The sequence below is a fragment of the Sphaerodactylus townsendi genome, linkage group LG15, assembly GCF_021028975.2.
Source record: "Sphaerodactylus townsendi isolate TG3544 linkage group LG15, MPM_Stown_v2.3, whole genome shotgun sequence".
NCBI classification, from domain to species: Eukaryota; Metazoa; Chordata; class Lepidosauria; order Squamata; family Sphaerodactylidae; genus Sphaerodactylus; species Sphaerodactylus townsendi.
In genome coordinates, this window is record NC_059439.1 from 29,480,158 (window position 1) to 29,501,876 (window position 21,719).

The 21,719-nt window shown below is 46.8% G+C and overlaps 1 protein-coding gene across 1 annotated transcript in view; it reads left to right on the forward strand.

Annotated features, from left to right (window-relative positions):
• SHISA7 (shisa family member 7) overlaps positions 1–21,719 on the forward strand; it is a 33,026-nt gene that overhangs the window by 5,272 nt on the left and 6,035 nt on the right. The window contains exons 2-6 of the mRNA XM_048516728.1: positions 12,061–12,424; positions 12,513–12,724; positions 14,645–14,799; positions 19,672–19,737; positions 20,244–20,396. Of these exons, the coding sequence (XP_048372685.1) occupies positions 12,149–12,424; positions 12,513–12,724; positions 14,645–14,799; positions 19,672–19,737; positions 20,244–20,396 (862 nt within the window). The 5' untranslated portion in view covers positions 12,061–12,148. The remainder of the gene's footprint in view (positions 1–12,060; positions 12,425–12,512; positions 12,725–14,644; positions 14,800–19,671; positions 19,738–20,243; positions 20,397–21,719) is intronic.

Here is a 21,719-nt window from a genome sequence, read left to right on the forward strand (position 1 = left end):
ATTGGCTTGACTTGTTTTATCGATTTGGTTATATTGGCTCGTTTTTACTGTCTCCGTTGGCTTTGTTTTAGTCCCGAGCTGTCTCGGAGAAGCCAGGAGAAGCATTGGGCAAACGTTCGAGATAAATTAGAAATAAATAAAAATAAATAAACAAAACCGCCTGGTCATCTTCAAGCCATCAGCCAAACAGATAGGCTGCCTCGTCACACACTCCTCCCGTTAAGCCCTTTTATTTAAAAAAAAGGGAAAGGATTTCTCTTATTTTCTCATTTGAATAACTCTGACTTTCTCCCAGCTGGAGAGGAAAATATAGGCATACCTGCTTTGTCAAGGCGAAGGCACACAGTGAACCGCAACACAAAGGCTGACACATGCTCCTGCGGACAGACAACCGGGTTTGATTCCCCACTCCTCCACCTAAGTGGCGGAGGCCTATCCGGTGAACCGGATGTGTTTCCGCACTCCTACATTCCTGCTGGTTGACCTTAGGCTAGTCACAGTTCTCTCAGGACTCTCTCAGCCCCACCTACCTCACCAGGTGTCTGTTGTGGGGAGAGGAAGGGAAAAGAGCTTGTAAGACACCTTGAGTCTCCTTACGGGAGAGAAAGGTGGGATATAAATCCAAACTCCTCCTCCTTCTCCTTCTTCCTTAGGGAGAGACGTGGGGGAAAAGAACGAAAAGATGGGAACAGGGTGAGCAAAAGTGTACGACTGGATGGACAGGTGCAAGGAAAGGGAAAAAAAGAAAACTAAACATTCACCTGTTGGGAAGGTTGGAAAATTGGGGCGTTCTGATGATGGAGGGACATCTTAGAAACTGAATAAACCATTGCTCGCTCACTAACTGCACTGAAAACGATGTGTGTGTCGCATGCTCATAGGAATCTGCAGAGCCAGCACATTATGCAATACCCATTTCACTCCTTTTATACATGTATATGCATAAAAATGTCTGGGATCATTCACAGATATGCAAAGCGACCTCGTCGCTTTGCTCGCAGACACACAGACTTTTATCTTCACGGGCGCTGAACAGACTGTTACAAACATGATCTACAGAAAAACCCTACACAGTCTAGCTCAGGGGGCTTTGAAACCGGCATGGCTGTCATCACACTGCAGAGAACAAAATGTGTGTGGTTGGAGGGGGGGAAAGCACAAGTAGTTTATGCAGAATCCGGGCCGGGCGGAGAGAGTGGCTTTTCTCTGTTTTTCTCCCCTCTGAAAATAAATAGGTTTAAACTTCATAATCGTACAGCGAAATCTTCAAAACACATATAATGTTCTGCTAAAAATCTGGACTGAGGCTGGCCAGGAATAGTTATTAAGGGTCGGTGGACTCTTGTCTGGTGAATTGGATTTGTTTCCCCGCTCCTCCACATGAAGCCTGCTGGATGATGTGGGGCTAGTCTCAGTTCTCTCAGAACTCTCTCAGAGGAAGGGAAAGGAGTTTGTAAGCTGTCTTGGGTCTCCTTACAGGAGAAAAAGGCGGGATATAAATCCAAACTCCTTTTCTTCTTCTTTTGGGTGTTCTTGGCAACAGAACTAAAAGCTTGCCCACTAAATCTTTCCCCAGCCGAGAAAGACTGCTTTCTATTAGTGGAAGTCTTTCCCCAACAAAGTTAAGAGTCATTAGATCCAGTATGGCGGTCATTAGCATGAACTCACTCTTCCGAAAGAAAAAAAAGTTGTTGGCTTCACTTTGAGGTGATGTCTGGCACAGCCAGAATAATTCCTGAAGATCGTTCACACAGGAGCAGAGGTGTATCTAGGGATAATGTAGCCCAGTGCAAAACCTGAGCCCCACACCGTGACCAAACGTTTTTTGCACCACGTCTTGAGGTCAGTGTATGAACCTGGGGGGAAGGAGGAGGGGTGTGGGGAGGGGGCGATTTTCCGCCCCCAGGTGACTAAATTGCTGCAGCCCGGGGACATTTGACCCCATATGTCCCCCTGGGCGGTACGCCCTTGCACAGAGGGGAATGCTTCTTTCAGCGTGGCATTTGCTGACTTATTCTCCAAAGGTGTGAAGTTGCACGCAGCCCTTTCACATATGAAAACAGGACGGCGGAAATGCAAGAACCAAGCAAAAATAAATAAATTAAAAATAAAACTGTTTTCGGCAGCTGGGAAACAGGAAGTTTCGTTTTTTGGAGGCTACTTTTTTGAGAATTGTACAAATGGGACTTTGTGATTGGATCTAATTGATACACACCACCTATCTCTGCTCTTTCTTCTTTCCCTACTTTTTTCCTGCTCTAGTGGTTTTGTTTTTCTCTTAGGGTTGTCAGAATGGTGAGAAGGGGCTCGGGAGGCATGGGACAACTTGAGTTTTGCATTTTAAAACAATACATAATAAAATTTTAGATTAAAAGGATGGCATTTGCCAATTGCAGTGTGTATGAATTTCGATGTTAAAAACGAGTGTAAAGATTAAAACCTGTAGGCAGATTAATCAGGGGCACCATTTTAGTCAGTCAAAACGTTCCGGACGATTAATCGACTGAATTTTAAGGCCAAGTAGGTAATGGGGGCAATTCGTCTTTTCCCCCAAGAAGACATTTTCATCTAACACCAGGCCGTGTGGTGCCAGCCGGGTGTAGTGGTTAAGAGCAGGTGGATTCTAATCTGGAGAACCAGGGTTGATTCCCCACTCCTCCACCCGAGTGGCAAAGGCTTATCTGGTGAACCAGATGTGTTTCTGCACTCCTACTTTCCTGCTGGTCACAGTTCTCTCAGGACTCTCTCAGCCTCACCTACCTCACAAGGTGTCTGTTGTGGAGAGAGGAAGGAAAAGGAGCTTGTAAGCCACCCAGAGTCTCCTTACAGGAGAGAAAGGCGGGGTATAAATCCAGATTCTCCTTCTTTTTCTTCTTCTTCATGTAAATGTTTTTATAGATCCCTCAGTTGTGCCAAGGAAACAGAATTAAATGATGGGGATACGAGTAGGTATTTTATCTATTTCTTTTACATATTTTGTTGCTGTTTTTCAGTCGTGTACGTAGCACAGTTTCCATGAATACAGTATACCATAAACAGTGGTGTGTGTGTGTGTGTGTGTGTGTGTGTGTGTGTGTGTGTGTGAGAGAGAGAGAGAGAGAGAGAGAGAGAGAGAGAGAGAGAGAGAGAGATGGGCAGAGGTGGTTTGCCATTGCCTGGCTCCACGTAGCAACCTGGGATTCCTTGCAAGTCTCCCGTCTGGGAACGTACCAGAACCAAGCTTGCTTAGCTCCTGAGAGGCAATGAGATTGGGCCAGCCAGGATACGAGAACATTCAACTGGCGGCGGCACCAAACAGATGAGCAAACAAAACGGCACAACAATTAGTTGGTTTCCAAAGGCCTTTTGAGACAGTTTGGCCTTACACCTCTCCCCCGCCCAGTCACCAGGGATTACATTTCCTGCACTTGGCTGCGCAGCACATCTCAAATGACTAGAGCTGCCACCAAAAATGCCCACGTACAAGCTGAAACCGTTCTAACTTGTCTTGGCGTCGGACCTGCAAGCAGCCTCTGTTGTGACAAGTGTGGCTCATGACAGGAATTATGCAAATACTCTTAATTCAATTATGAAGAATACTGCTTTTCTTGCCCCAGAATTTGTGCTTCACTTACTGAGAAGAAGTTTGGATTTACCAGTATATCCCCGCTTTCTCTCCTGTAAGGAGACTCAAATGGGCTTACAAACTCCTTCCCCTCCCCCCCCCGCCCACAACAAACACCCTGTGAGGTGGGTGGGGCTGAGAGAGCTCCAAAGAACTATGGTTAGCCCAAAGTCACCCAGCAGGCATGTGTTGGAGTGCACAAGCTAATCTGGTTCACCAGATAAGCCTCCACAGCTCAAGTGGCAGAGCGGGGAATCAAACCTGGTTCTCCAGTTTAGAGTGCACCTGCTCTTAACCACTACACCACTGGACTTGCTGCTCTGTTTACATGACGTGTGACCCTTTATTGGACTTTGTGTTTGTTTTAGTAAATTTAATTTTAAAAAATTAACTCCTGGAGCACCAACTTTTGCCCCAGGGAATATGCAAAATAAATATAAATATAAATAAACTAGCAGGGCACCCGTGCTTCGCTACGCATACTTCATCACAGGCTCTCTATGAATTTCGGGGTGACATTCAGCATACTTCTTTACAGCCTGTTTGTGAACTTTGGGGTGACATGCAGCATATTTCCTCACAGCCTGTTTGTGGACTGATGGGTTTGTTTATTGTTGCATATGTTGCAGCAGCTTCCTGTAGTTGTCTTTTTCTAATGCAATGTGTTATTGCTCTCTTTCACCTGGTGGGCTCCAAAATACATTATTTGGAAGCAGCCGTTGTATTTTCGTGATGTAGAAAGGACGTGTTCTGCCATTGGTTGCTGATGAATGAGAAGGCTGTGAAGAGGTTCAGGGTAAGGTTGAAGGGCAGGGAGCTGGACTGTACCGCCACTGCAGCATTAATTCCCTGGGGACTCAATCCCCGCCACAATTTCAAGAGCTACCTATTGACATTACAAAGCACAGGGTGATCGGAGGCTGAGAGCAATAAACTTGTCTCCACACTAAGCAATTTGATGTCCATATGCAAAAACCGACAAATGTTTAGTAGTCCAAGGTGATAGTGTGGTTTGTAATCTATTTAGATAGTATTTGGCTGTAGCGGTGTTGTTAACGTGAGGGTGGGTGGAGGAGTGCTTTTTCACAGCCTGTCTACTTTGGGGTGACATTCAGCATACTTTTTTGCAGCCTGTTTGTGAACTTTGGGGTGACATGCAGCATATTTCCTCACAGACTGTCTGTGGACCGATGGGTTTGTTTTCAAATAGGTTTACATGCGTTGTGGAGGGCGGTGGTAGAGTGCAGTTAGTGAAGGACATGAAGCTGGTGGTGTTTAACTGTCACCCTTAGAATGTTCGTGCAGCATGTCTGTGGACTGAGCGGTTGGTTTGCCCTTAGAATGTTTGCGCAGATGGCCAGAGATGAGCAATGAAAACAGTAAATAGGTAATAAATCGAGTGGAACTGAATATTTTGGGAAATCCTTTCTTAGTGAGCACCTGGAGTACGTAAGGAACAGGTGTGCCAAATTTCATGTGTGTGGCTTCGGTGGTTTTTGAGTTCTGTTGATGAGTCAGTCAGTCAGTGAGTGGTATTTTGCGTTTATATATATAGATAAAGAACGGAGGCTGTCTTCCAAGATGGTTCAAAAGCGAAATGCACCCTCAGGTGTGTTTATAACCCGGATCTCCAAGGCAAGTCGCAGGAGTTTGTCAAGAACCAAAGTACAAGCTAAGCAATGACAGCCCGAGAAAGAAGCAGAGAGGCGAGTCAAAGCAGCAGAATAGCTGCATCCCATGAAGTCTAAATGCTAAGAGGGCAGAGACAAGTGGTACTTCTTTGGGAAGGTGTTCCAGTTTCACTACCACTGCAGAACAGACACTGGCTTAAATTCCATGGCCTCGTTCCGTTTGCACTTTGCTTTGGCCAGAAGTTAATTTCTCTTCCACTAGCACTGCTGTTTGTGCAAGGATTCAGTGCAAAAATAAATAAATTCCAAGTCATCTCGCTCAAAAAGAAGACGTGGAGGGAAAGGAGGCGAGCCGCTGTTCAGTTGAAGTAACGTGCATGCAGAGGAAAATTATCGGGTCAAAGCCACTGTCCTGAGAAGCCTCCTACGCAGCTGGTGGGGTTACAGAGAGCACGGGCCTCTGACAGAGATGTAAAGGCCTTGGAGGAGAAATGGGAACATTTCCTCCCGCCCCCAAGTCCTTTTCTTCCCGAGGGAAAACTGGAAACGTTGGGGGTTGCTGAAATATTTTCTCTTTTTGAATGCGTGAAACGCTTTTAAAGGCAAGGTTTTACTTATTCGAGATGTGTAGTAGGAAGGTTTTTTTGTGTAAGAAAATCTGCAGTCTGTTTTAAATTAGGAGCGTTGCTTTTAACTATTATGAAGTTTTAGTATTTTATTTTGTTATTCACTTGCTGTATTATGATGTGAACCGCCCTGAGCCCCCTGGGGGAGGGCGGTATAAAAGTGAAACAAACAAACAAACAAACAAACAAACAAACAGTCTTAAAGATGGGTAATTCCTGCGTACGGTATAGGCCGGGGGTGTCAAACATGTGGCCCAGGGGCTAGATCGGGCCCTTTGAGGGGGCTTATCAGGCCACAGCCAGCTGAGGCACCCCCCCCCCTCCTGCTCTCAGCTCGACAAAATCACTTTTATATCATATCTGGTGCCTGTAACAAATGAGTTCGACATGCCTGGTATATGCATAAAAATATTTTCAATAATGTATTTATTGTTTAAATCAAACTAATTTTGTCCACGCTTAGTGTGCCATAAGGTATACGATGATGATACCTTGTTGTTTCAATATAAAGCTGAATGATAGCCAAATATGCTGCATAGGTCTACTGCGGGACTTGGAGACCGTTTCTATTGAAATCATACATTTCTTTCTTTACTGCAACATAAATGTTGCATACTTTCAATATTTGTTTTTGTTCCTATCACTTAGATGGCAAAAATAAAGACATGTGTGTTAAGTTAGCATATGGTGCCACAGTTTGCAGGTTTCTCTCGCATTAGGTATATTTGTAATTTTGCTTGTAGAAAATGAAGGCATATATGCTTTTAATTATGTTATATACGACAGTTGATACGCTAAGTTATAAATGATGCCTGTTAGTAGTAGTAAAACAACTTTAGAATTGTCGAAGGCTTTCACGGCCGGAATCACTGGGGTGTTATGGGGTTTCCGGGCCGTGTTCCAGTAGCATTTTCTCCTGACGTTTCACCTGAATCTGTGGTGGGCATCTTCAGAGGATCTGATGTATCAAATCCTCTGAAGATACCCACCACAGATGCAGGTAAACTGTCAGGAGAAAATGCTACTGGAACACAGACATACAGCCCAGAAACCCCACAACACTCGACTTTAGAATTGACCAAATACTTGTATTTTGCATAAATTTCAACTTTCCCCCAACAAATTTCCACCTCCTCAAATGTTTTTCTTTCACCATAGTTTCTAAATGTCCAGAAATTGTACACCCCTAGCCAGTGGTGGGATCCAAAAATTTTAATAACAGGTTCCGATGGTGGTGGGATTCAAACAGTGGTGCCGCCGCACACACGCACCTCCAGTCCCTATTGGGCAGGGAGATTGCTTTAGTAACCCCTTCTTGGCACTCAGAAAAAATGAGTAACCACTTCTAGAGAAGGGGTGAGAACTGGTTGGATCCCACCTCTGCCCCTAGCCTCTGAGGAGATTCTTAATGCATGCATTTGTTAGTACTGTCTCAGGTAAACAAGTTTCGTGATCAGTGTGCTTCAAATGGGAATAACATTTCAGTGGATTTGTTTGATTCTGCTTTTTAAATTTTATGGCATGTTTCAAAGGGCAGGCATGCTCGGCCGAGCCCAAAGCTGAAATGAATCAAATACAGATAAACAATCGGGATCCATGTAGGTTCTAAAAAGCAGGACTGAACGTGGACAACATTTTCCCTGTGATGTGCTGTGTCACGTCAGGGAATAGCAGGTTGCGTTTCTCAGTTCTTCCCCTTTGACAGGTATCTGGTGGTTCAGACAAATCCCCTTGAAGTCACATAATGTTGGCTTCAGAAAGCGGGATGTCGAGCTTCCTTTTCCTCCGCCCTGCGCACGCGCGCACTCCTTGCCACAGGCTCTTCGAAGCCTGTTACTGCACAGGCCTGTCATGAAGAAGTCAGTAGGTCCACATGTTCCAACCAAGCAGCCGTGTGTCACTGCCCTGGGGGGAATCCCTCATGCTCTGGTGGGGAGATGGACTGGAAGGCAGAGAACGGCAACGCAAAAAAAGGCCTCCAGCCTCAAGAGACGTCAAGAGATTCCAACGCACAAAGCGATGATGACACAGGGCCGGCTGCATAAGGGATTCTCTCTTGAGAGTTGACATTCTTGATCTGTGGGGCGAGCCTCCCCAGGGGAGGTATGGAGAGATCCCTGGGGAGTCGTAAGTTGCCCCTCAGTTGTAAGTTGTTTTAATCTGTATTTTCGTACACAAAATCCACAGAAATGATTTCTGCAAAACGGTTCCGTAGCTTGTGTTTGGGGTCGCAGCGGTGAGTAGGCATTTTTTCAGTCCACTCCAGAGCCTAAATGTTAAGCCCTGGTTGAAAAACGAGTTTGCCTTTTTCGGCCAGATTCATGGGAAGTGTGGGTCATCAGCTCTTTCCTGAGGGCGGTGTGATGGAGAAAAGTGTAAGAACCGCTGGTGTTGAACCTGCCAAGCACAGGGTTGCAAGCTGTCAAGAGAGGATGGAGACACCACTGGACAAAGACATGTTCCCTGTCTCTGGTGATTGTGGTTTAGTGTCTGGACAGCTGTCTGCTCAGCTCTGTTACACCGGGCAACACATTCACTTCATTCTGAGTTTTGTTCTTTGGGCCCCTTCCGCACATGCGGAATAATCCACTTTGAATCCACTTTCACAATTGTTTGCAAGTGGATTTTACTATTCCGCACAGTAAAATCCCAGGGCAAAGTGCATTGAAAGAGGATTGAAAGTGCATTATTCTGCATGTCCGGAACTTGTTGGTCACACTACAGAGTAACAGTGACACTGGAGTGACAAAATGTCAGCGTCTGAACTGGTTTTTCTGTACAACCCTATACAAACCCTATACAAAAGGCAAAGAAGGAAGGGGAAATCCAGTTCTTCTTACTGCCAGCTACTGGATCTGTGTTTTGAAACTCTGGACAGCCATGACCAGTTGGAGGAGACAATACAGACCTAAGTGAACAAATGTGTAACGTGATATAAAGTAGATTTGTATGCATGTTCTGAGATGCTGAGGGTAACCTACAGGTGGATCTTCTAAAACAGTGGTTCTCAACCTTCCTAATGCCGCAACCCTTTAACACAGTTCCTCATGTTGTGGTGACCCCCAACCCTAACATTTATCCATTTTACAGATGGAGAACACTATGCAGAGAGTCATAGGCGACCCCTGTGAAAGAGTCGTTCAACCCCCAAAGGGGTTTGACCCCCAGGTTGAGAGAGAACCACTGTTCTAAAAGTAAAGAATGCTCTCTCTACCCCGCCCTTTAGAACAATTTTTCCTCTTACCTGCAGATTTGGGAATATTTAATTAACTAATTGATTGACCAACAAACAGTGCAGTTCTCAACAGAGTTATACTGTTCGGAGTCCATTGAAGTCAACGACCTTAGTAAGGTGTAACTCTTTGGCTCTGCACTTTTAAAATGTATACGGTTTCTTATATCAAAGGACAACTCTAGTTAAATCCCCCTATTGAAAAAAAAAGATATTTGAGTCCTTTCTCTCGCATCTTTTCAATCACATCTTTTCAAAGGATGGCAAATCCATAGTTTTCTCCTTTATCTCCCTTAGATTACTTCCCAAAAGAACATCTCCTCCTCTATAGGACCAGCTGTAACTGGCGTCCCTGCTGGGTTCCTTGAGAACATTATTGATTTCGACTGTATTTGTAGCACAAGAGGTGTTTGGAGTCGCAGGGGCTGAATCTCTCTATAAAGAGAATGTTCTCATCTGAGACACCACAAGAGAAGGTTGTTCTGCTGATTGCCAGAGGGAAATTATACTTCTTGTTCTTAGCTGAAGTGAGAAAATAGATTCCTGTGTACGAGAACAGAAGCTTTATGGCTAGCCAGACGAGAACTGAAAAGGGGCAAATAAGGAGGGCTTTCTCGCGCCTTCTGGATTTATTTGTACGGCACTTTACAGAGCACAAGAAACAAGGCTCTGCCTTAAGGGGTCTTTTGTGGCACAACAAGGGAGAGGAGAGAGGTGGGGATCAGCCAAGGAAAGAACCTACATTCTTGCACACTGAGGGGAAACCAAGAACCTACATTCTTGCACACTGAGGGGAAATTAAGAACCTACATTCTTGCACACTAAGGGGAAACTAAGAACCTACATTCTTGCACACTGAGGGGAAATTAAGAACCTACATTCTTGCACACTGAGGGGAAACTAAGAACCTACATTCTTGCACACTAAGGGGAAACTAAGAACCTACATTCTTGCACACTAAGGGGAAATTAAGAACCTACATTCTTGCACACTGAGGGGAAACCAAGAACCTACATTCTTGCACACTGAGGGGAAACCAAGAACCTACATTCTTGCACACTGAGGGGAAACCAAGAACCTACATTCTTGCACACTGAGGAGAAGCCAAAAAGTCTACATTCTTGCCTACTGAGGGGAAACCAAGTGCCCAAGCCTTCCGGCAAAGGGGTGAGTCAGGCAGAGGAGGGATTTGAAGAAAGTGAGTGAGGTGTCATTGCTGAGGTATTTTGGAACGCAGTTCCAGCCATGATGGGCAGCAGGAGAGGGTCATTTTGAAGAAGCAGGGAACATCTAGATAGTTGAGGTGAGGTGGACCTAGAAGAAGAAAAGCCACATAAATTAAGGGGGGGGGGGGGCGCAGGGCTATGTTAGTCTTTGAAGGAAAGAGCAGCGGTGGGATTCAGCCAGTTCGCACCACTTCTGCAGAACGGGTTGTTAAAATGGTGCTTGTGAACAACCAGTTGTTAAATTATTTAAATCCCTCCACCGGAACCGGTTGTTAAATTATTTGAATCCCACCACTGGGGAAGAGGTGTCACATTGATGTGTGTGAGAGGGAGGCCGAAACCCCTTCTTCCCATATACAATGTTCCAAACCAGATTGGGGTGGGGTGGGGGGAGTCCACATTTGCTTAGGAATTCCCCAACAGAGAACAGCCAGCACATATCAGATTTAGCAAGGACTTTGCCACATGAGAATCCGTAAATGTGCGGCAATTGAATGGGGAGGGGCTTTCGCCTTCATGCCCTGCTTTTAAGCTTCCTGTGGGAAGCAGGATGTTGGCCAAGAGGAACCATCGGTGTTCTTAATACATGTTCACATTCTTATTGAAGAAGCAGAGATCGCAGTGGAGGAGCCGTGGCTCCGTGGCCTCAGTCTGAATCCCTGGAGAGCCACTGCCCGTGGAAGTACGCAATGCTGATTTTGGTGGACAAAATTCAGCGTAGGGAACCTTCATGTGTTCACTGTAACAATGATAAGCATTTGGAGAAAGGGGCATTTTGAAAAATATTAGAAGGATATTACATTCTGTACCCTACCTGTGAAGAAAGTGTATTCATTCCTTAAGTTTACTTAGAAATCGTTCACCTGGCGTGGCAAACATTTGGTCTTCCTTGGTATTGCTAGGTCATAAACAACGTGGGCCCTTGTTAAAGCTGTAAACCATGCTTGTGTTTACATAAAAATTGAATGTTAGGAGGCCGCATCCTAGGACCTGACAGATAGGTCTTAATTACCCCTCCCTCTTCCTGGAATTGGGAGCGGGGGAGTGCCATAAAAAACCCTGACAAAAGACTTAGGCTCTTTCCCCACTTACCTTAAGCCCCGTGCTACTCTCCTCAAGTAGCGCGGGGTCCAGCTGCACTCCCCACTTCAGGGGCGGCGAGAACGCAGCCGCCCCGACGCTGCCTCTCGCGCCCCCTCAGCGCATGTAATTCCTGGCGCCTTTTGAAATGGCGCCTTTTGATGACCCCGCGTGGGGAAGCCGGGTCGCGCGCCAGGAATTGCGCACGCTGGGAATGGCGTGCAGCAACCCTCGGACAAAGGTGAGTGGGGAAAGGGCCTTAGATTCATTCTAAGATTCAACTCATGCTTTCAAAGGTATTGCTTTGATATGCTTGGAACTGTCTAGAGCTGAGAGAAACCTCTGTGTATTTTATTTCCTTTCTTTTTAATAAACTCTTAAAAACTCAGCTGTTTGAGGGTATCTGATTAAAGGAGTCTGTTTCTCCCATACATTACAGGAAAGAGCAGGCCCAGCAACCCCTCCTTTTCCTTCATACTCTCCGCAAAAGAAAGCTAGGAGGTTTTTGCATGCAATACTTCCTCTTCTGCACCAAATTAATTTCTTCTTGGCTGGCTCTTCACTGGGGTCAAATCAGCAGTAATTTTTTAGCGGGACCTCTGAGTTTTGGATTTTTACTAAAGGCCTGTAACTTTTGTCTTTCCCTCTTTTCTCTTTGCAGAGTTTCTTCCCAGGTCTCTTTTGTAAACTTTTTTTGATACGTCGTGATCAAGCCCTGCTTAACCTTCGCAACCCGGTCTTGGCTCAACATGTCCCAGTTGCTGCCCATACTGATTTCCTGGCGCAGCTCTCGAAGTCCCTTGGTTGACATACACGGCGCTCGCCGTCTTTCAGGTCTCCGCCATTACACTAATTCAGAGTTACGCTGCTCAATCTTCTTTAACCACCTCAAGCGCTTGGCTTCCTCGAACATTACCACCACTGTGATCAGCAGCAAGGTCCGGGCCTCTGATATGTGCCAAGGCTATTACGATGTCATGGGGCAATACGACGCGGCATTCAACTGTACCACTGGGGGCTACCGCGCGTGTTGAAATGCGTGAGCCTGGCACCAAAACGGTTCCAAGACGCCGTCGCCCAAAGTCCGCCTGCGTAAACGCTGAAAGTGTCCAGACCGTCCCGCGTTATCACCACCCCAGCCACCGGCACATCCACAAAGGGGCCCGAAGCGCCAAACGGGAGCAAGCAAACGTATGCAATCGGCTGTCGTCTGTGATCTGTGGTTCGTTCTATGAAGTTTACCTTAGCGGTGAGAAGTCCCGTGCGAAGTTCTTCTTCAGCAAAGCCTCAAGGAGGCCACACGGAAGAGAACTCAACGTGCCCAGGTAAATGCATACGGCAGAGTGGGGCCGAGTGTGGATCTCTGTTCTCTTGAGCCTTTTGTGCACTTCCTGGCGGCAACGCGGCTGTTTACTTCGCCGTGTGGTTTTCCCACCGTTTTCTGTTTGTGGGAGAAGTCTCCTGCTGTAAAGCATCCTCAGCCACACTGGTCCAATCCACCATTTTGCCTGTGCCACTTTTTGGGTGCGTGTGCTAGCTTGGGGTCTGTTGATCAGTCAGTAGACCATGTCAATTTCACAGGTCTGTGAAACTGACAGGCAGGTCTGTGAAATTGACATCAATAAACATGCAGCACGAAAATTTAAAAAAACCCCAGCCCTTTTGATCCTGGCCAGAAGAGTTATTGTGTGGGGTGGGTGAAAGTGGGGAGGAGCTGGAAAATCCAAAGGAATTGTAATACACCCAATTCCCTTTGCATTTCCTGCCAAGGGAAGGAAAAGTCACACTTCGCTTGGTTTCAGAAACCACAGAGCTTCTCTGATCTGAGCGTGGTGACTTCTGAAGGGGCCAAAAGGAGCGTATAATTGAGAACCTAACCCGAAGGGAATGTGCATTTAATGTAAGACGGTCTACCAGTGCATAAAAGGCCCTTGAGTTAATCCTGGTGGGATCTCGTATGACAACTGAGCCTGATTCTGTTCTCAAGGCTCATGAACATTGTGCCAAGCTCCCACAGGCCACGGCCGCCATGAGAATTTGATATCGTATGAATCAGCCTTCAGTTTTCCCTTCAGAGGGTAAATCTGAAGTGACTCAAGCCAGGATCTTCCTGGGTGGTCTGCTAATTGCAAGGACACATAGAAAAAGTGTGTTTGCACGATGCATTCCTGGCTGGCACACTCAAATTTGCCAGTTGTGATAGCTGTGTTATTTGGGAGCATCAGGAGAGAAGCAGGGCCACTGGATACCTTCTGAAAAGAGGTCGTGAAGGTGCTCAAGTTATGTCTGGAAGCTGATTGCTCTACCCATCATTCTCAGACGTATGGTAGGACCAGGGGTGATATAGTGCCAATGGAGGTGCACTTTCCACATTCCCAGAGACACTTCTTCATCAGAGAGCCAGGGTGGTGTGGTAGTTAAGAGCAGGTGCACTCTGATCTAGAGAACCGGGTTTGATTACCCGCTCTGCCACTTGAACTGTGGAGGCTTATCTGGTGAACCAGATGTGTTTCCACACTCCTACATTCCTGCTGGGTGACCTTGGGCTAGTCACAGTTCTCTCAGAACTCTCTCAGCCCCATCTACCTCACAAGGTGTCTACTGTGGGGAGAGGAAGGGAAAGGAGCTTGTAGGCCATCTTAAGTCTCCTTACAGGAGAGAAAGGAGGGATATAAATCCAAACTCCTCCTACTCCTACTCCTCTTCCTCTTCTTCTTCTTCTTCTTCTCCTCCTCCTCCTCCTTCTTCCTTTTCTTCCCCCCATCATGTTCTAGAGCAGTGTATGTCAAAACTGCATTCCAGGGGAGTCTGGATTTTATTAAAAGCAGGTTAGAGGTTTCTTAGTGAAAAGACTGGTGATGGGTGGAGAAGAGAAAGGCAGGGTATAAATCTAAACACGTTTTCTTCTTCCGAAACGGCCAGTTTATGGCAGCACCCAGCAGTCTGTGTCAGAATTCCAAAGGTGCACACAGGCTCAAAAAGGTTGGGGCTCATACTAACGGACTGTGGGGGCCTTATGTGGAAGGCAGCCTGGCTTAAGATGGCTCATACCACACACGTGGCAGAGTGTTCACCAAGCACTGCCAGGCAATACGGTTTCCCATCATTGTAAAGCTGGTTAAAGGCATGCCCCTGATGCCTTCTCCCAGCCCCAAACAATCACTATTCACAAGCGCCTGGCTGCCAACCATTTAACCAGGCTCTTTGTTTTTCGTTTGTTCCCCCCTCCCCCCCCCCCCGGGCAGGGCTCTGGTCGACATTCTCAGGCACCAAGCAGGGAGCAGCTCCTGCTCCGAACGCAACAACAGCCTCGTCATTAACTCGAACTTCCAAGACAACGGTTCGGCTCGACCCCCCAAGAACCTGTACAGCACAGTGAAACCTTCCAAGAGCAGCCACGGTAAGGGAAGGTGGGGGCAGCAGGGGAGAGGAGCTCAGGGGGGCCAGATATCTCTTACTAACTCCCGCTCTTCGGAGGGGTGCAGCTTTATATATATTTATATCTATATCAGCAGCAGGAATTAAGCTGCAAAGCGCGTGGAGAAACAGCCTGTTTGCCATGACAACCGGTTCTGGCTGTCTGGGTGTCTTTGTGTTGACTTGAACATTAATACTGGGGTTGTGAGTGTGTGTGGGGGGGGGAGGGGGGTTTAGTTAGTCATGAACTCTTTCCCTTCCAAGTGGAACACAGCGCTTCTGAGTGCCCAAGAAGAACAGCACACACTGTTTCCCTTTCTCCAGTCCCCGCCTGAGAATGTCCCTTTTCCTCTCAACACCCCAAACATCAACAGCACCTCCATAATCATTATGATTACAAATAAAGGTGTATCTAGGAAAAATGTAGCCTGGTGCAAAATCTGAGTTTTCGAGGGGGGGGGGGCGCCCCTGCGATCGCCTTCCCCCACCATGACCAAACAATTTTTTTTCTGGCGGTGACGGGTGTGTGGGGCAATTTTCTACCCCCCACGTGACTAAATGGCCGCAGCCCAGGGACATTTGACCCCATGTGTCCCCCTGGGCAGTACGCCCCTGATTCCAAATACCCACGAACAATGGTGGGATCCAGCAGGTTCGCACCACTTCGGCAGAACCGGTTGTTAAAATGGGGCTTGTAAACAACCAGTTGTTAAATTATTTAAATCCCACCACCGGAACCGGTTGTTAAATTATTTGAATCCCACCACTGCCCATGAGGATATGCCGTGTGTGCTCAGACCTCTTTCTCTCCCAAAATAGTGGCTGAAGATTTGGTCCCCCCCCCCCCCCCCCAAGCCAGTGTGGCAAAGCGCATCAGTTCCCTGCCTTTTTGGTATTGTGACGCATGAGTTCAAATCTATTTGGTCTAGAGACCCACTGATTTACTGTCACATGAATTTTGGACTGTAGGTTTTTGTCAGCCATGGTTCTGATGCATTTTAACTGTACATTTGCCCCTTTTATCGCTGTTACTTAAGCTTAAGACATCCAAGCAAAAATTGCACCTGTTAATGTAGAATATTGCTGAAATGTTTATTGCACTTATGTAAGTTATTCACAGGTTTTTTTTAATGCGAATGTGAGAACACAATAATCTGACTGCAGATTATAGCTTCACGAGCTATAAAAAATGATAGTCGCAGCAAATGAATTTTGCTGAACCTCGAAGGTTACCAGACCTATTTATTCTTGGGCTGTTTAAAATTTAATTTACAAAAACAGCACCAAAAATTCATGCATTGCTTCCACACCCTTCTCTGAATGCACAATTCTATCCATGTCTACTGAGAGGTAGGTATTTATATTCAACAGGGCTTATTCCCAGGTAAGTGGACATAGGGTTGCTATGGTACATATGCTTCAAGCTGAAATAAAGTCTATAAAGCCCTCCCAATCATCGGGGAGGGTGAAAGTAGAGCAGAGAAGGCGGGATAGCTGTGGGCGAAGATGTCTGGGACAAAGCTGGGCTAAGTGGCAAACCTGTCCCGCTGTGGCGGTGAAGAATATTAAAGTCACACTAAAAGTGGTATCGCTTGCTGCAGAGAAAATGAAAAGTGCAAACGGGGCTCAAGGAAATACATCCACACAAGAAACCTTGGTGCGATGGACATTTGCCTTTTCAGTGTGGCAGGAACCTCATGCATAATCAGCCAGAGGTTTATGCTCTCCTCCTTGGGTTGGCGAATTCCAAGAGACTTTTTTTTGGGGGGGGGGGTCTAAAGAGGGCACACGTTAAGGGACCTCAGCAGACTATAATGGCATAGAATCCCACCCTCCAGAGCAGCACTTGGACATCCATTGTAATTCTGGGGGAATCTCTTGGCCCCACCTGGAGATTCGCAACCTTAACCCCCCCCCCCCCCCGCCTTGTATTTGAACAGGATGGATACATTGACTTCACTTCCACCGATCTTCTTTCATTGCTAACCCGGCTTTTAAAATTGTTTCTAACATTCTGTTCTGACAGAAGAATCCAATCACTTCCAAATTGCTCTGTGTGTGTGTATGTGTGTGTGTGTCTGTCTCTGGAAGCACTGTTTTGCTCCGTTCCCAGCTTATATCCATCTGCCAGTCCTTTTCGTCAGTACAGGGACACCAAGTTCGCTGCGGCAGCGATTATGACCCTGGTCCTTTCGAATAACTATCATCCAATGAAATCCTCATCGAACGCTGGGAGAAGAGTCACCTTTTCTTTAGAATGCCGTGACTCAGAGATGAATGATTTGAGCAGGGCTGAGTGGCAAACGCAACGTTTGTCAGCCGCTGCTAAACACCAAACAAGCGGCCTGTTGGACTGACTGCGGAGCAAACATTACGTTAAATGGGTCTGCCGTTGAAAACAACCAGCAGGTGCTTCATTTTTGGGAGTGCTGTGGGGTTTCCGGGTTGTCTGGCCGTGTTCCAGTAGCATTTTCTCCTGATGTTTCGCCTGCAACTGTGGCTGGCATCTTCAAAGGATCCTCTGAAGATGCCAGCCGCAGATGCAGGTGAAATGTCAGGAGAAAATGCTACTGGAACACGGTCATATAGCCCAGAAACCCCACAACATTCCAGTGATTCTGGCCGTGAAAGCCTTTGACATTATGCTTCATTTTTTGTCTTTGTAACATCTAGAGCAGTGTTTCCCAACCTTTTCAACATCAGGGTACCCTTGACCTCACTCCTCATATCTCAAGGTACCCCTGCCACCACCCTCCATGTTCCCCTCCCATTGCCTCTGCTTGCCACACCCCCCATCTTCCCCTCCCAGGGTGAAGGGAAGCACTGGGGGTGGTAGTGACTGCTGACCTTGTGGCAGGCCCTGCCCCATGGGCCAGCTCCATGTCCTTGCTGGCGCCAGTGGGAGACACCACAAAAATGAGGGGGGACGGGCGGTAGTGTTGCTGCAGTACCCCTGGGACATGCTCACGGCACCCCAGGGTACCATGGTACCCTGGTTGAGAATGGCTGATCTAGAGCAGGGGTAGGGAACCTGCGGCTCTCCAGATGTTCAGGAACTACATTTCCCATCAGCTCCTGTCAGCATGGCCAATTGGCCATGCTGGCAGGGGCTGATGGGAATTGTAGTTCCTGAACATCTGGAGAGCCGCAGGTTCCCTACCCCTGATCTAGAGCAATTGACATGGTTGTAGCCCTTAGTATAGGGGTTTTTGTTCTAATTTATACTTCTGTAACCACACCAGTGGTGTAGCGCCAACGTGGCATGGCCAGGCTGTGGAGGCGGTGTTACGGGGGGGGGGGGTGCTGCGGCAGAGGCACAAGGCGCACATGTGCCCCGGGGTGGAGTTTCCCCTCTGGGCCACACTATACTGTTTTGTGTGTTGAGTTAGGAAGTATTCAGAACAAAACGCTTTTCCTGGGATGTAACATTTCAGCCTGTAGTTGTGTGGTTGTGGGTGTGTTGAAAAAATACATGAAAAATAATAATCTCCTGGCCTATAGAATAAATAACGTCAGGATATTAAAAAAAAAACAGATCAGCACTCAAACTTGCCGTCCCGTACTGTTCCTTGAAGGGTCACATTTAAGGAAAAAGCTTGCAGCTTGGTTCTGCGGAAAGCAGAAATGAACTCAAGCCCGGTCCTTTTCCGCAGAAGGTGGTTGATCACCCATTCCAGTTTGGATTCAGCTTTAAACTGAATCAAGTGACCCCTAGTGGCAGGAGGAGGAGGATTATGTCCGTCCAGCAAAGAATAGTTCACGTTCCCCGTCACTCCCGGAATGTAAGGGCCGAACCAAACTAGACAGCAGAAGGGAAGAGGGATTTGAACCCTTCTAGTTGAAACTCTTGTACAATTATTAACTCTAGAATCAGAGGTCACTGCAACCTGCTATTGTCATTTTTTAAAAAAACGGGAAGATGCAGCCACACACATATCAGGAAGATGCAGCCCTCCCAGCATCTCGTCAGGGCTGACCCTAAGGAATGCCCTCTTGGATCACATCAATGGCCCATAGAGTCTAGCCTTCCGTTTTTCACAGCGCCAACAGATACATCTGGGAAGCCTACAAGCAAAGTTACCAATACAACAGCCATCCCCTTCTGTTGCTTCCCATCAACAGTTGTTCAGCTTCACTGCCCCTGCAAGTGGAGGTTCTTTTTAGCCATCATGGCTAATAGACAGGCATTTATCCTCCTTGAATTTGTCTGATCCCCTTTTACGCTCATTTCTGGCAGCAGCTACCCCCACATTTGATTTGAAGGAGTGCTTTCTTGATGTTCCAGAATTAATGTTGCTAACTGCAGTTTGGGAAATTGTTGGAAATTCGGGAGTGGAGGTCTAGAGAAGGTGGGATTTGGGGAGGAGAGTAACTCCAGTAGCATCTAGTACCATAGAGTCTGTCCACTCTGGGATGCTGCAATTTCATCCAGGGAAACTGATCTCTGAAGATCAGTTATAATTCCAGCTCCATTGGGTGACCACTCGCCAGGGGCGTACTGCCTAGGGGGATACATGGGGTCAAATGTCCCCGGGCCGTAGCCCCCCACACCCCTTCTCCTTCCCCCCTGCATCCATACACTGACTTCAAGACCTGGTGCAAAAAAGTTGGTTGGGGGGGGAGGGCGGCCACCCATACAGGAGGGAGGAGGGGGGCGGAAAACTCCAATTTTGCACCGGGCTACATTTTTCCTAGATACGTCTCTGACCACTCCCCAGTACTAGACTGTATCAAAGAGGTTGGGGGAAAAAATCACTCTTTTTGACTTGTTCCACTTTGATTTGCTTTCTTCGCTTTGATCTATTGTTGTGGTTTTTTTCCTAAGTCAAAAAGCCTTTCTTCTTTTGCCTTACAGATAACATGCACCACAATTACATGCATCTGAATGCCAGCAGCCCCAAGCACCACACCGCCACTTTGGGTAAGTGTCGAGAGTTGGTTACTTACCTCTAGGGAGGGAAACTTGGTGTGGATACCCTCTGGTGACTAAATTTTGGTCTAAGAAATGCTACTCTTGATGTTTCTACACCAGAGCCGGCGTGGTGTAGTGGTTCAGAGCAGGTGGATTCTAATCTGGAGAACCGGGTTTGAATCCCCACTCCTCCACCTGAGTGGCAGAAGCTTATCTAGTGATCCAGATTTGTTTCCACACTCCTACATTCCTGCCGTGTGACCTTGGGCTAGTCATTGTTCTTGCTGAATTCTCTCAGCCCCATCTGCCTCACAAGGTGTCTGTTGTGGGGAGAGGAAGGGAAAGGAGCTTGTAAGCCACCTTGAGTCTCCTTACAGGAGAGAAAGGTGGGGTATAAATCCAAACTACTCCTCTTCCTCCTCCTCCTTCTGGTAGCCTTCTCCATCAAGCCTCAAATATACAGGTATTATAACTGGACTGATATATTTCTCTCTCCCATTTCTCTCTCCCCACAGACTGGCATATGAACCACACCCCCAGCCATTCCAGCGGGAAGTACAACACCCTCAGCTGCTCACGCTCTTTCCACAATCTTTCCCATCTGCCGCCATCTTACGAAACAGCCATCAAGTCAGAACTGAATCGCTATTCCTCACTAAAACGCCTGGGTAAGTTTAAGAATGGTACGTAGAGAAAGGGTGTCTGGTCTACTTCAAGGCCATTCACTGGGGCTGAGGAGACGAGAGCAGAGAAACTGGGTAAAGCCCCCCCACTCTAAGTTATGGAATTTCCAGTCTTTTCCTTTGGGCACTTCCACACATGCAGAATTATGCTCTTTCAATCCACTTTCAACGTACTTTGCGGCTGGATTTTACTGTGAGGAATAGTAAAATCCACTTGCAAACAATTGTGAAAGTGGATTGAAACCGCACTATTCTGCATGTGTGGAAGTGCCCTTCATCTCTCTCCATCGCTGCGTCAACTATGCTTTTGTTCCTTTCCTTCTCAGAGCGTTTTCACACATGAAGCTTGAATTGCTTTGCAACTATGTAGAGTGTCCGGTCTTGAGACTGAAGTCAATCAGCAGACTTTATTGATAACAGAAGTTTTATTGATTACAGCAAGTACCTGGCTTTCAGAAAGCCGGTTCTGCCGGACCACAGGAATACAGTTGCCTTTATTTCCCCAGAGTTCCCCCCATAAATCCCCCCTCCCTGATTCCCATAGATTGTGAGAATAATACAATGGAAAGAGAGATGTTTGGGAGTGGAGCATCTCAAGGCCAGCACAGCGACAGTTCTCAGCCGCCTGCCACCCCCTCCTGCTGGGAAGGTGCTAGGGTTGCTTCTAGTTTGCTACAGTTACTAGCATCAAAGGAAACCGAAAGGAAAGGAAAAGGTTCATTAACATATCAGGAGGTGAAGCCAACTGCCCGCTCCCCACAGACAGGTGTGAATCCACGCACCCCAGTTTGCCCCTTTGATGGCAGGAGAAAGACATCCCAACATAGGGCTATTTATGTTAAGAATTAAGTATCCGAAGGCCAAGAAAATACAAATACAAATAAATGGTGGCAATTACAAAATTATTAAAATATTTTTAATTAATTAATTAATTCAGCCCCCTGGAGACAGGGCAAGTGAACGATCTGGCAACCGCCCATATTGCCAGTTGAAGCAAGATCAACTTGTAGCTCCATACGTGAAAATGCTCTCTTTGGCAGATTCCGCATGGGCCAAAAGCAGTGGTGTGAAAACAGTGTGAAAACGGTGTCAACCCTTTTACATTGTTTTAAACCATTTGGCATCATTTTCACACCATTTTCACACCGCTGCTTTTGGCCCATGCAGAATCCGCCTTTCTCTTTCATTATCTAGCACAGTTAACCTATTGCTTTCCAGATAAATTCATGATCTATAATTCATCAGCCCCTTCGCCAGCAGGTGGTGCGATGCTGGCAGGGGCTGATGGGAATCGTACTCCATGAACAT